This window comes from Vombatus ursinus, unplaced genomic scaffold, assembly GCF_900497805.2.
Source record: "Vombatus ursinus unplaced genomic scaffold, bare-nosed wombat genome assembly UNPS02014774.1, whole genome shotgun sequence".
In the NCBI taxonomy this organism is placed as follows: domain Eukaryota; kingdom Metazoa; phylum Chordata; class Mammalia; order Diprotodontia; family Vombatidae; genus Vombatus; species Vombatus ursinus.
This window is the reverse complement of record NW_020954552.1, coordinates 16,410,288-16,425,232: the sequence shown is the minus strand read 5'-3', so window position 1 is coordinate 16,425,232 and position 14,945 is coordinate 16,410,288. Positions and strand designations below refer to the sequence as shown.

General features: G+C 35.7%; 1 protein-coding gene across 2 annotated transcripts in view; it reads right to left on the bottom strand.

Annotated features, from left to right (window-relative positions):
• SSBP2 (single stranded DNA binding protein 2) overlaps positions 1 to 14,945 on the bottom strand; it is a 414,580-nt gene that overhangs the window by 268,488 nt on the left and 131,147 nt on the right. For both annotated transcript variants that reach the window (XM_027864166.1, XM_027864167.1), the window contains exon 3: positions 5,749 to 5,810. In XM_027864166.1, coding sequence (XP_027719967.1) covers positions 5,749 to 5,810 — 62 coding nt within the window. The remainder of the gene's footprint in view (positions 1 to 5,748; positions 5,811 to 14,945) is intronic.

Below are 14,945 nucleotides of genomic sequence, written 5' to 3'. Positions count from 1 at the left end.
TCCCAGTCACCCCAGTCTACCTCGGTACTCCTAGATCACATCCTGATCTGTATGTAAATGTCCAGCTTGCCCCCATTAAAGATTCCTTCAGAGTCTGGCCCAGTTGTCAATACAAGTCCCACAAATGCTCAGATTCTTAAAATCTGGCCAAAATGGTGGATTCTTAAAATCTTGCCTACCTCAATCGCTGTTTTAATAAACCTTATCTCTAACTGGAAAAAAAAAGAAGATAAAAAGGATCAGACTTGAGAAAAAGCCACTGAATTTAACAATTAGGAGATCCTTAAAAAATAAAAATTTTATATTTATAGCAGCTCTTTTTGTGGTGGCTAAAAATTGGAAATTGAGGAGATGCCCATCAGCTGTTGAATGGCTGAAGAAGTTGTGATATACGATTTTAATAGAATTTTATTGTGCTATGAGAAATGACAAGCAGGATGGTTTCTGAAAAATCTGGAAATCACATAAACTGATGCAGAGTGCAGTAAGAAGAATCAGGGGAATACTGTACACAGTAACAGCAAAACTGTACAATGAAGAATTGTGAATGACTTAGCTATTCTCAGCAATACAACGATCCAAGACAACCCCAAAGAACTCACTACAAAAAATGCTATCTGCACGCACTTTCTCTTTTTTTGTTCAAGTTTTCTTGCACAAAATGACTAATGTGAGAAATTAATATCTCTCTCTTATATTTAATAACTAATTACTGTATTAGGACCACGGTTTTTTTTTCCCTTTTCTACTTCCACATCCTGAAACCAGCCAGTGTGGGAAATCTCTCTTAAAGATTTACCCAGGGCAAGATCTAATCAGACAGTAAAAGAAATTCTAAGTTTAGGCTAATGGGTGTATTCTTGCTTATTGGATTTGCTCAGACAGGTCTGGGAAAGTGATGATTCTCCCTTTTGTCAAGATAGGTGATATGGAAATTGATGTCTCTTTAATCAAGTTAAACACTTAGGTGACCCAAGTTAAGTACCCTAAAGACTCTCATTTTAATATAGCCCGCCTCCTATTGTGTTAACCAGAGTTGATTGGTACCCCTCAGGAATACCTACCCTTCGAAGGGCACGTAAATTATGAGCTCACTGTCATGAGAGGTCTTTGGTGTAGGAGAAATAGCCAAATGACCATCCTTTTATTAATAAAAGTGCTGGCCTTATTAATAAAATGATTAAATTACACAGAAACTGTATCTCTCAAAACTTTCTAATCACCACACTATATGGAAATATTTTACATGATTGCACAGGTAAAACCTATATCAGATTGCTTATACCATCTTGAGGTGGGGGCAGAGGGTGAAAGGGATAGAATATGGAATTTAAAACCTTAAAAAAAGTTTTACATGTAATTGCGGGAAAATAAAATGTTATGAAAAAATTAAAACATTATCTTTAAATAAGAGAGACATTGAAACGTTTTAAAGTGTACAACAAGATCACATGCTTAAAAACAAGTGATATAAAATGATGATTTATAGTTTTTTATCAAATTCTTTTTTGTGTGTGTTCAAGTTCAAAATTTTTTAAAAAATCTTTTAAAAAATATGTTTAGTAACCTTAGAGAGAACAGTTTGACCCAAATAGTTAAGACAGGAAGCCATGTTGCCAGGGGTTGAGGAGTCAGTGGGAGTTAAGGAAGTGAAATCAACAACTGTAGCTCACTTTTTTCTAGAAGTTTGGTAGTGAAAAAGAAGAGAGAGCTAAGACTATAGAGTTTGAGGAGATTTCAGAATCAAGTGAGAGGTTTTAAAGATCGGGAAAACCTAAGTGTGTCTGTAGGAAACGGGAAAGGAAGCTAGTGGAGAAGGAATGATTGAACATTATTTAAAAAAGTAGAATAATGAAAGAGCTGAGGCTCTTAGAAAAGAGCTAAGGCGAGGGAATCAAGAACACAAGGAGCTGGATTTGGGAAGGGTGACTGCTTCGGCCTCAGAAATTCGAGCAAAGGAAAGGACTGGTGGAGTGGGCTGGGGTGGTACAGAGTCTGAGGTGGAAATGGGAGCCAAAGGCCTCTTCTTGGGCGGGGGGGGGGGGACAGAAACTGGGGTGGGAAGTTTGAAGAGCAAGGGGTTTTAGTATTGACTTCAACTTTAAAATTTTAGAAAATAATCAAGAAGAGTTCAAAACAGAAAAAAAAAATATATTGACCAACACAAAAATGCTAAATGTTATATCAGCAAAGAGGCTACAGCAACATATCAAAAAGGTAATATACTATGACCAGGTTGGATTTATGCCATGAATGAAGACTTGGTTTAATATTAGGAAAACTATAGTGATAACTATGAATATTAATGATAAGATATCAAGAATTGCATGATTATATCAACAGATGTTGAGAAATCATTTGAGAAATGCAATTCCCATGGGAGTGATAGAAGGCAGATAGAGGGCAGATTGGGGGAGGGGGTAGTCAGAAGCAAAACACTTTTGAGGAAGAACAAGATGAAAGGAGATGAAGAAGAGAATAAACGAGGAGGGGGGAACAGGATGAAGGGAAATACAGTTAGCAATAGTAACTACAAAAATTTTTTGAAGCAAGTTTCTCTGATAAAGGCTTCATTTTTCAAACAAATAGAGAACTGAGCCAAATTTATAAAAATAAGAGCCATTTGCCACTTGATAAATGATCAAAAGGTATGAACAGTTTTCAGATAAAGTAACTGAAGCTATTTATAGTCATATAAAAATGCTCTAACTCACTACTGATTGGAAAAATGCAAATTAAAGCAATTCTGAGTTACTACCTCAAACCTATCAGATTGCCTTAATAGGACAGAAAAGGAAAATAACAAATGTTGAAGGGGATATGGGAAAAATGAGGCATTAATGCACTGCTGGTGGAGTTGTGAACTGATGCAACCATTCTGTAGAGCAATTTGAAACTACGTCCAAAGGGTTATAAAACCATGCATACCCTGTGACCTAGCAATACCACTACTAGGTCTATATCCCAATAGAGATTTTAAAAAAAAGGAAAAGGACCTATATTTACAAAAAATATTTATAGCAGTTTTTTTCTGGGGGCAAAGAATTGGAAATTGAGGGGATGCTCATTAATTGGGGAATGGCTGACCAAATTGGTATGTGATTATGATGGAATACTATTGTCTATCAGAAATGATGAGTAGGGGGGCAACTAGGTGGCGCAGTGGATAGAGCACTGGCCCTGGAGTCAGGAGGACCTGAGTTCAAATCCAGCCTCAGATACTGACTAGCTACATGAGTGACCCCAGGCAAGTCACTTAACCCCCATTACCTCCAACATTGAAAAAAAAAAAATGATGAGCAGTATGCTCTCTGAAAAACCTGAAAAGACTTACATGAGCTGATACAAAGTGAAATGTACTGTGTACAAAGTAACAGCAATATTGTAAGATGATCAGCTGTGAATGACAACTATTTTCAGTAATACAGTGATTCAAGACAACTCTGAAGGACTTACGATGAGAAATGCTATCCATCCCCAGATAAAGAACTAATGATGTCCAAATACAGATTGAAGCATACTTATTTTACTTTATTTTTCTTGAGGGTTTTTTTTTGGTCTGTTTTCCTTCACACTATGACTAATACGGAAATGCTTTGCATAAGTACACATGTATAACCTATATCAAATCGCTTGCCTTCTCGATGAGGGGGGTTGGGGAGGGATGAAGAAAGATAATTTGGAACTCAAAGTTTTAAAAAACTAATGTTAAAAACTGTTTTTACATATAATTGGGGAAAAATAAAATACTAAATAAATTTGAAAATAAAAATAACAATGATACCTACATTTATTTATGTATTCAATACCATACTAAACTACCAAAGATTTACTTTATAGAACTAGTAAAATAATAACCAAATTCAGCTAGAGCAGGAGTTCTTAAACTTTTGTGTGTTATGTACCCCTTCCAAAGACTGTAGAGGCCAATAGATGCCTCTTAATAATATTTTAAATGCATAAAATAAAATGTATAAGATTAAAAGGAAAAACAATTATATTGAAATGTACTTATCAAAATATTAAAATGACAAACTCACATATTCCAGTTCAAGAACTCTTGATATGGAGGAACAAAAGGTCAACACTCTTAAAAGAAATAAAGTTAAAAAAAAAGGGGAAAGAGGGAGCCCTAGCAGTACCAGATTTCAAACTTCACTACAAAGCAGTAATTATCAAAATTCTTTGGCACTGGTTACAAAATAGCAGGATCAATCAGTAGAACAGATTAGATAAAAGCATACCAAAGCAAATGACCTAGTAGTTTAGTATTTGATAAAACTCAGGAACCCAGCTGCTGGGGTAAGGACTTACTGTTTAACAAAAATTGCTGGGAAAACTAGAAAGCAGTCTGGCTGAAATTAGATTTAGACCAACACTTCACATCATATACCAAGATAAACTCCAAGTGGATATATGAGATAGAAAGAAAAGGTCATATACCAAGATAAGCAACAAGTGGATACATGAACTGGATAGAAAAGGACATATCATAAGCAGAACAGATGAACATGAAAGAAATTACCTTTCAGATCTATGGAAAGGGGATGAATTCAAGGTCATAAAACGGGATAGAGAGCACCACAGAAGATAACATGGATAATTTTAAATACAAAAAATTAAAAGTTTTAGCATAAACAAAACTAATGCAATTAAATTTAGGGGAGGAAAACATAAAAGAAAAATATCTTTGCAACAAATTTCTGTGATAAAGGTCTCATATCCAGGACATAAAAGGAAGTGATTCAAATTTATAAGAAGATGCTCCATTCCTCAATAAATAAATGGCTAAAGGATATTAACAGGCAGTTTTCAAAGGAAGAAATACAAATTATCATCAAACATAGGAAAAAATATTCCCAATCACCAATAATTCAAAAAATGCCAACTAAATCAATTTTGCATTTCTACCTCACATCTATCAGATTGTTAAAGATTAAAAAAAAGAAAAATTACAGTTGCTAGAGGCCTGGTAGAAAACAGAAGACTAATGTACAGTCACTGGAGTTGGGAACTGTCACAGCTATTCTGGAAGCTAATATAGAACCATGGCCCAAAAATCACTCAACTGTGCATACCCTTTGACCCAAATATTCTATTATCAGACTATATCCCAAAAAGATCAAAGAAAGGAAACCACTTGTATAAATATTTTTATAGCAGCTGGAAAGTAATGGAGTTCCCATCAATTGAGGAATGACTGGACAAATTACGGTATATTAATGTAATAGAATAATACTAAAACGAAAGGGATAGTTTCAGAAAAACACAAGACTTATATGAACTGATACAGAGTCACGTGAACAGAACTAAGAAAACAATTTATATGATAACACAGCATTGCAGAGACATAATTTTCAAAGACTTAAAAACTGTGATCAGTGCAATGACCAACTACAATTCCAGAGGATCAATAATGAAGCAAATTACCTACCTCCTAAAATAGAAGTGATGGACCCAAGGTAAAGAATGAGATACATTTCTACACACAGCTAATGCAGGAACTTGTTTTACTTGAGTGTGCATCTTTGTTACAAGAGTTTTGGTTTGTTTTTCTTAAAATTTTTTTTGGAGGGATATGGGAAAAAATTAGAAAATTGGAATGCTCTTCGAAAACGAAAGACAAAAGTGTAGAAATTATATACAATGACAAAATTGCATTGTTGGTCATTACGTACTCCTGTGTATATACTGGCCATTGGAATACATTATAAATCTAGTTTAATTGGAATAAAAAGATACACTTACCACCACCAAGAATGCAAGAAGCCTGGCGGTTCCCCCAATGTGATGTTTTTTTCCCATCTTATCTGAAACAGATTTAAAAAAATATTAAAATTTTCCCCAAATGCTGTATACATAAAATTTCTTCACACATACAATAAAGCAGTAACTTCCCTCTTTAAGATCTTAATATATAGACTTTTGTTATTTCCTATTATTATTTATTCAGCATTTATAAATATATATTTAAGTGGTTGTTGATTCCTGTATACTGAAGGGGAAAAAAACCTTGAAATTTAACATTTATTGTAAAAGTTATAATACAAGCAACAATCATTTCAAAAGTCATTTCTTTTCACAGAATTTGATGTCTCAAAAAAATCATTACATTACTTCCATCCGTATAAATATAGCATGGTAACACATGGTAAAATTAAAGTATTTGTAAATATGCCATGTTAGTTTCTTAATTTCCTGGGTACTACAGTAGTGATGAATGTAAACCATTCTGCTAGTTAGATTACCCATTTGTTTTTGGATACCAGTTTGCCCTCGTCATGGCATAATTAGATAAGTGTTTTTAACTAAAAACAGTGAATAGTCCTAGCATCTTATAATGAGATCCATCATATTAGTGTGTTTGGCTTGATTTGGCCTGGTATCTGTATGCTAGCTCTAAAAGTTCTCTTGAGTAGATAGCTGAAATTCTCAAATAAAAGTAACATATATGGATATTATTTTTTCCTTTTTGATTTAGAAATTTAAGTTGGTGAGTACTGTTATTTAACATAGATTAGTGGGTCACCAATAAAAAATTAGAGATAGAAAATAGTATTAACTGCAGCTATCATTTATATAGCATAGCATTTAAAAAATCATTTCATTTGATCCTCACAGTAGTCCTATGAAGTAGCATAAGTAACAGGGATAGGGACTGAACCTGCAATTTCATTACATATAGAAATCTCAGGTGAGGACATGTCTTCCCCTAGTTTAAGTCTGGCACACTCTGTAACTTACAGAGTTGCCTATTACAAAAAAGTTTAGGTTTGCCTGAAGTTGCAAAACCAGTATGTGTCTCAGAATGAACCCAAATCTTCCCAATTCCAAAGTCAGCTCTCTATCCATTATGTCAAAGCAACCTCTGAAGTAAGTAGCACAGAAATTCACATTCCTGTTTCACAGATGAAGAATCTGAGACTGGGAGAAATTAAATTGTTGCTTAGTGGAACAAGTACTGGACTTGAAGTCAGATAAAATCTGGGTTTGAATCCCACATTTGGCATTCTGTGACCACTGACATGCCTTTATCTCTCTGAGCCTCAGTTTCTAGAATAATCCAGAGAAGATGGGAAGTATGACATAATGAATGCAGTTAAAAAGTTAAGAGTTAGGAAGACTGAGATTTAAGTTCTGGCTTAGGGTACTTAATATCTGTGTGACCATGGACAAATTCAGCCTCTCAGTTCCCCAAAAGTAACCCTATAAGAGTTGCCGATCTATATCAGTGGAGGGAGTTTTCATACTGAGAGTTTCTTCCACTCACATGATCTACAGGTCGAGACCCTTCCCAACACCCACACAGAGAAAAATTATAGAGTTCATAATAGTCGTATATAATGTGAGGCAACTGACTCATACTAGACGTGGTAATGACTGGATTTCAAGTAGCTAGTTGTCTGTTGGTCATATCTTCCAAAAGTAACTGACGTTCCCCTCTTGACTAGTCATATTTAGATGAAAAAGAAATTATAGGTGAAATTTGGGGAATATTACATCTATTTCTGCTGGGGCGTGACAGTTCCCTGATATAAATGAAGAAAAGGGCCCAAAATTGTAATATAAATGACATTTTAAGAAGAAAACCATCAGTGACATACAGTTTCTATTTATCAAAATCGCAGAGGAATGGAAAAGTCTGCTTAACTGAGCGATTTCAGTTACCTTATATTTGCTATATGGTCGATCAGCAAGCTGAAAGTACTTTTTCTCTAAAGTTACCTTCTGTCTTCCTTGTACATATTCTGTATATACCCAAATGTCTCCCCCAGTGAATTTAATTTTCTTTAGGGCATGGACTATTTTTGCTTTTTTCTCTGTACCCCCAGCACTTAGCACAGTACTGGGAACACAGTAAGTAATTAATAAAATGCTTATTGATTATGAAATTCATTGTAAAATGCCCTTGACATAAAAGCTATAGGAGAATGGACTAAATCTATATGGATCCTATAACAAATAAGTTCCTTCTAGCTCTAAATTTATGAATCTATGATTATACCCTGAAAACTTTTTTTTCAAAAATAAATTTTCATTTATATCTTTTGTTTTTAGATCCTCTAACATTCCCCAATATGTTCCTCCTAGAAAGCCATTCCTAATAATGAAGATTTTAAGGAGGACAAAAAAGGACACCAACACCAACTACCATATTGAAAAGGTCTGACTTTATATGTAGTGTTCCACATCCACATCCATAGCTCCTCATTTCTGAAAAAATGGGGCGGGGAGGGACGGTGTTCTATGTCCTAGGAAGTCAAGCTTGGTCATTTCACAGAATTCAGTTTCAATTGCTTTGCTCTTGTTCTTTCCATTTCTATTGCTATAATCATCGTGTGAAATCGTTTTCATGGTTTTGCTTACTTTACTTTGCATCTGTTCTTGTATCCCTGCCCAAGCTTCTCAGCTTCATCATATTTATGATTTCTGACATTCATATTCTTGTAGCACAAGTAGCTTAGCCATTCTCCAATTCAAAGGTTCTAGTTCTTTGCCACTATAAAAAGTACTGCTATAAATACTTCTGTGAGAATAGTGCCTTTCTTTCTGCCATTTACCTCCTTGGGGTATGGACATTTCAGTCACTCTTTTTGCCTAATTTCAGACTGATTTCAAGAATGTTTGAATGAAACTTGCCCTTTTTTTAAGCCTAGTAACAATTTATTCATTTTACTTACTACTTGTTTCCTTCTCATAAATGTTTTATGTGAGGGACAATATTTGAACTTTTATTTTGATTGCCCAAAAAATTGGATTTAAAGTTTCAGACCTAGGTAAGCATTTCTTAAAATTAATGATTTTACCCAAGACCTATTAACCACACTACAATTTTACCCTATGTCAATGTTAAATGGTAAAATATTACTTAAAAACCAAATGTAGTAAGACTCAGTTTTTGCCTTAACTTTAAAGATTAAATTATTAAAAATTAGTCAAATACAAGAAGGAGAATGTGCCCACAGATCCTTGAGACCACCAAGAGGTAGAAGGCAATTAAAGAGGATCATTACTGTAGATTACAGAGAAATTGAACAAATTCCTTCCATCAGTCATTACTGCAGAGATGGGGAAATTCCTATCCCAAGGGCCCTTAAAAAAAAAAAAACTAACAGGAACTCAGAGGGTGGCCTTAACTAAGATTGAAGTCTTTAAGGAAGAAGTTAGGGAATAGATTGAAAAACTTAAGTGCCATTAAATTGCCCAGAAACTGGTGGGATTTTTCAAGGTTGTGAAGTAAATAAAACGCAAAACAGTGGGGATGCTGATGAAGATATGTAATTTGCTGTTATAAACCAAAATTATCTATGAAGATCGGGAAGGTGTACATGTGATAAGCATTTTTTTAAAAGAGAAGAGGAAATCTAGGGAATTACTAAACTTAATTTGAAGGAAATTAACTGAAACAACTAAAAAGGCTTGTATTAATCATAATAAATATGGACAATGGCCAATTAATGTATGTTATAAAAATGTAAAAATGTCAAGCTTTAATTTTCTAAAGCTAATCCCATCAATAATCTGCCTACATTCACAACCTCTACCTAAATTTTTAAACTAATCAATATATAGCTTTTCAAAGAAATTTATAACTATTACACAAAAATTAGATAAAGCAGCTAAAGTGATTCTGTTCAATGATTTTTAAAGAATAAAAAGGACAAGTTATACTTAAACTGTGGTATGGGCTACATCTCGTTCAATGGCAAAAACTCAGTGTTAAAACAAATTCCTTTATCACTCTTATATCTTTTTCAATCTTGCCATTTTTCTGGTATTAGATTCTGGGGTAATGGATGGAGAAACCTCGGAGTTAGCAAAGCCTGTGTTCAAGAACTGTCTCTGACAGCCTCTGGCTTTGTGACCACAGCTAAGTAAGTTAACCTCTCAGTGCCCTGGTCAACTCTCCAAGACTATAAATTACTGCCAGACATGGTACTACAAGCCTATGTTCCCTTGCAGTGGGGGAGGCTGAGGCTGAAGTTGGTGGGTCCTTGGAGTTCAGGACTTCTGAGCTAGCCATAGCTAAGTGTCCATAATAAGTTCCAAATACGACAAGTTTCAGGGTTGGGGGGCGTGGGTGAGGGGTGAGGGAAATGCACTGCCTAATGAGAGGCAAACGGGTCAGGTCAGAAAAACTAAATAGGTTAAACCCTCTGTGCAGATCAGTACTGGGTTCTGGCCATGAATGGCCACTGCTCTTCCAGCCTGGCTGGATGAGAGATGTAGAAGGCTGCCCCACCCTTCCCAACAAAAGACCATGAATTGCAGAAAAGGTAAGAATCTGCAATGGAATTGGGAACTATTAGTGAGGATTCTCTCTCCACCAGTATTTGCTCATATATTTATTTGTTTGTTTATCTGATTTATCTATTTATTTAGAAGCAACTCACTTTTCCGTTGATTAAAATTAAAAAAAAGGGTCTCACAAAAGTCTTTAACAATAATGATAATTTTCAGCAGCAGCAGCATAAGACTTTTGATTTTTCAAAATATTTTTTCATGTATTTATTGAATAATAGAATTAAATAATAGAATATGATTTTTGGAAGGAATTTCAGAGGCAATCTAGAGCCACCCCCCAGACTAAGAATGTCCCCTAGGATGTAAACAACAAGTTGTTGTAGAGTTTTTCTTTGAAGACAACAAAGGAGGGTGAACCCAACACCCCCAGAGGCCAGGCTTTTCACTTTTACAAAGCTCTCATAGTTAGGAAGTTCTTACTTTCATAGAGTGGAATGGCATCTCTCTAACTTCCATCCAATGCTCCAAGTTTAGCCCTCTGGCAAAACCAAGGAAGTCTAATCATTCTTGAATCCCACAGCCCTTCAACCACTTTAAGAAAGGACTCACAGCCATCCTTCTTTGCCCCCTACCCCTCCGCTCCTCCCTACCAAATCATCTCTTCTCTAGCCTAAATATTTCTGGTACCTTCAAATTATGTTCCTACGGTATAATCTCAAGACTTCTCCATCTAGGTCACTTTCTAGCTTATAAATATACTTACTAAAAGTTCGAATTTTGCCATTTCTCTACTTACACAACAGAAGTGTCAAACTCATGGCCTGCAGAACTCTGTAGTATAGCCTGAAACCAGATTAAAGTGTAACTGGAAAACGTTTAACAAAATAAATAAAATACAATACAACATAGGTAATGTTAATTTGTTTTTCTAAGTCAAAATGTGGCCTACAGGGATCCATTTCTATTTGAGTCTGACACCACTGTTTTACAACTCCTCTTATATATTATGTCTATATTATGTCCCTTTTCTCCACTCACGGTCACCACCATAGTTCATCAAGCCCTCATCACCATTCATCTGGACTATTACAATAGCTTTCTTATAGGTCTTCCTGCCTCAAGACTCCCACTCAAATCCATCCTTCACTCAAGTGTTAAAGTGATTTTCCTAAAGGTCTGACCATGTCACTCCCCTAACCAATAAACTTCAGTGGCTCCCTATCACCTCTCAAAGTTGTAAACTGAAAGGTAGAGATAGGAATACCAAGAAAGGGTATAAGGAGTTGTTAGGATCTGGGCCTTGCTTAATAGTATAAACACCCAGAAGACAGAAATACAGAATGAATGAGATATAGTCATGACAGGAGCTTATGAGCAAAGGATCTTGGGACTCTATTGTTCTCCCAACCCACCATGAGTTAGCAATGCAATGTGGCAGCCAATAACAAACAAACAAAATTGTTCTTGTGCTGCACTAATAGAAATATAGATTCTAGTATAAGATGGGCAGGCATTCAGATAGAGTTGCTGCTGGAATCACTAGAAGGAGTATCCATAGTGATAAGCTTGCAGATCTATCAAGGTCTTAGAACAAGGGATATACTCTGATCATACTATACAAAGAGTTCTGTATTTACTTTGGAGTAACATTCTATGAGCAAGCCTGATAAAATGTAATGTACTTAGAAAAAGTAGACCAGAATGGAGAGAAAACAAGAAACTGTCATATGAAGAACAATTGAAGGAAAAAAAAAACGTTTAGCTGAGATGAATAGACTTCATGTAGAATCAGGACAACCAGTTGTCTGGGATGTGGTAACATGGGCGGCTGGGCAGGTACAGGTTTGCTTAGGTGGCCTCTGTGAGTCATTCACACCTGGCTACCTTTCTTCTCTTCCTAAGGGCAAGGACTGGCCTGCCTTCTTAACTGTCCATCACTACTACCCATATTCCTCAATTAGTATTTTTCCCACCCAATGGAAAACATAACAATCTCACAGCTTCTCCTTTCCTGGCACTGAAGTAAGTACATGGCTCTTTTGAGATTTAAGACTCTAACTTTTTGAAGTAATGGGGAAAGTGGTAGGGGTTAAAAGGCTCTCTTCTATCTACCTGACAATTCCCCTCAAACTTTTTAAAAAATTTTTCTCTACTTAAGTTCCACAGGAAAAAAAAAAACAACAAAAGCACACAGAAGCAATAATGATGAATGTTTGGGTGCACAAAAGCCTAATGTAAGATTCATCTATATTTTGGAAGAAATCCCAGACTTAGCCTATAATGGGCATTTTGTAACAAGAGCTGAGGTAGGAGTTAGTGCAGAAAGTTGGAAATGAGGTGAGTGTTATGTTGTACATACTTTCTGACTCTGTTATCCTACTACTAGACAATACTCCAAAGAGATCAAAGACAAAGGAAAGGGACTTATACAAAGAAAAATATTTGTAAGAAAATTTTTTTTATGTAGCAACAAACTGTAAATGAAGTGAGTATCCATTAACTGGCAAATGGCTAAAAACAAAAGTATAGGATTTTGATGTAATTATATTTTTACTCTCCAAGAAATGGCAGAAGAATTAGATTCAAAGAAACCTGAGAAGCCCAGTATGAACTGAGGCAGAGTAAAGGGAGTAGAACTAGAATGATTTATACAACTAGGTAGAGAAAAACAGGTTGGAAAGAATTCTGATCAATGTAGTGATCAATCATGACTCTGGAAGACATGATGAAGAATGCTCCCCATCTCTGGACATAACGGTGACACATCAATAGAGGTGTGGAAGGAGACATACATTTTCGTGCACGGACAATGTATTGATTTGTTTTGCTTGCCTGACTGATTATAAGGGAGAGCTTCTTTCTACTGGGGCTGGAGAGCTGATGGGTAGTAAGAGTGACTCAAATAAAAGAAGAGAAATAAAACTATCAACGAAACAAAAAACAAAGAAAGCAGAAAGAAGTTCAAGAGGGGACACATACAATAAGGATGTTATTATCATGTTAAATTTAATGTACAGCTTTAAAAACTGAACAGAAATAACAAAACTAAATAGAAATCTACAGCTTAATATATGATTCTCTTTTCTGTTCTCTGTACACTGGAATGTTCATGTTTGTTGACATTTGCTAAGTTCATAAAAAAAATGAGAGGAGAATGCAAAAGGTAGTTCAGTGATGGGGTGGGAAAGAACAACAGCTATAAATGTAGGGGGAAATGGTCACAAGGGGATAACTTCCCTTCCTTCGCTTTATTTGCCCATTTTACTTACTCCTCTTTGCGCTTTTCCACTGATACAATCATCACACAGGATGTCCTAAATCAGTCCCTGGAAGAAGTTAAAACTAGGGACTGGAGGTAAGAGTTGGTGGCAATTCCTGGCAGAAATGGTATTGGCAACAGCCAAGGGAGAAGGTGAAACAGAAAGGTAGAGAAATTTCAAAAATGTTCCTTTAGGAACACAGGCAACCAGATAGGGTGGCCATTCCATATCAGGCATTCATTAAGTGGGAGGTGTTGAGATTTAGGTGTGCATATACAGTGAGTAACATATGCATATGTACATGGAAAAGAGGCCTGATTAGGGGGATTCCCCAATCAACTTGAGCTGTGAATGCGAGTGAGACAGAATGGGAGACTACTCTTGGCCTTTTGCTTGCTTACTTTTTCACAATTTCCCTTGAACCTTTCTTCCAGAGCACTAAGGAGTTAGGGAGCAGAAGTCAAGGGATTTCTCCCTTTGTCTCCCCATTCCACCTCCAGCAGCAGTTGAGGGTGACTTGTGGCAGAAGCACAGGGAAAATGCTGGCACTCAGTCTTGGGATATGAAAAGGCAGCATGAGGACAACTAGTTAATCAATCAGTAAGCATGTGCTAAAAGATGGGGATACAAAAACAAAGTGAAACAATTTCTGCCCTTAAGGAACAGGAGACAACATGTTCCAACACTGGTGAAATGAGGGTGTTGGAATGAATTATCCATAAAGCTCTATGGTTCTACATTACATCTTGTTCATTTGAAGAATATTACTTTTGTAGTATCAAATATAGGTGTGGAAATATTGCAAAATTTAAGGAATAAAAAGGGGTTATCTTGGTTTAGGGAAAAAAAACCTACAAAGGTAATTATACCTTGGGCAGAAGAAGGTTGGATTCCAGCAATCCCAAGTCATGCCCTGAAGAGGCAAAACTTGCTCTGGAATTCCGAAAGAGTTCCTGGAGTGGTCCAAGTAAAAGCAAGACTAGTAACAACCCTGAACCAAAAACAAAAACAAAAACAAAAACAAACAAACAAAAAAAAAAAACCCCGAACTCTTCTCCTCTAACAGTCTGGAAGGCATCAGAATCGGTACGAGAATTAGAAAAAATAGAACCATTGTGGAAAAAAAGCTCAAATTAAGAGCTAGTCAAATAGGTATAGGTAAGGAAAAGAGAAAGGCTCAAAAGGTGATAACTGAAATATTTCCTAACTAAAATATGAGAAAGGAATCTATTCTGTGCTATAGCCATATTAATGGACAGAACAAATATTCTAAAATAATAGTTATTACCCAAATAATTTGTGGTTCAGGAATACGTAAGATTATTTTAAAGCAACACAGTTGCCTTCTAGGTTGTATTTTGCTTAAGATAATATTAATATTGCTTTGCATTTCTTAAGGAAGCCCCAACCTCAAGGAGGGAAATGTAGACTAAAAGTACG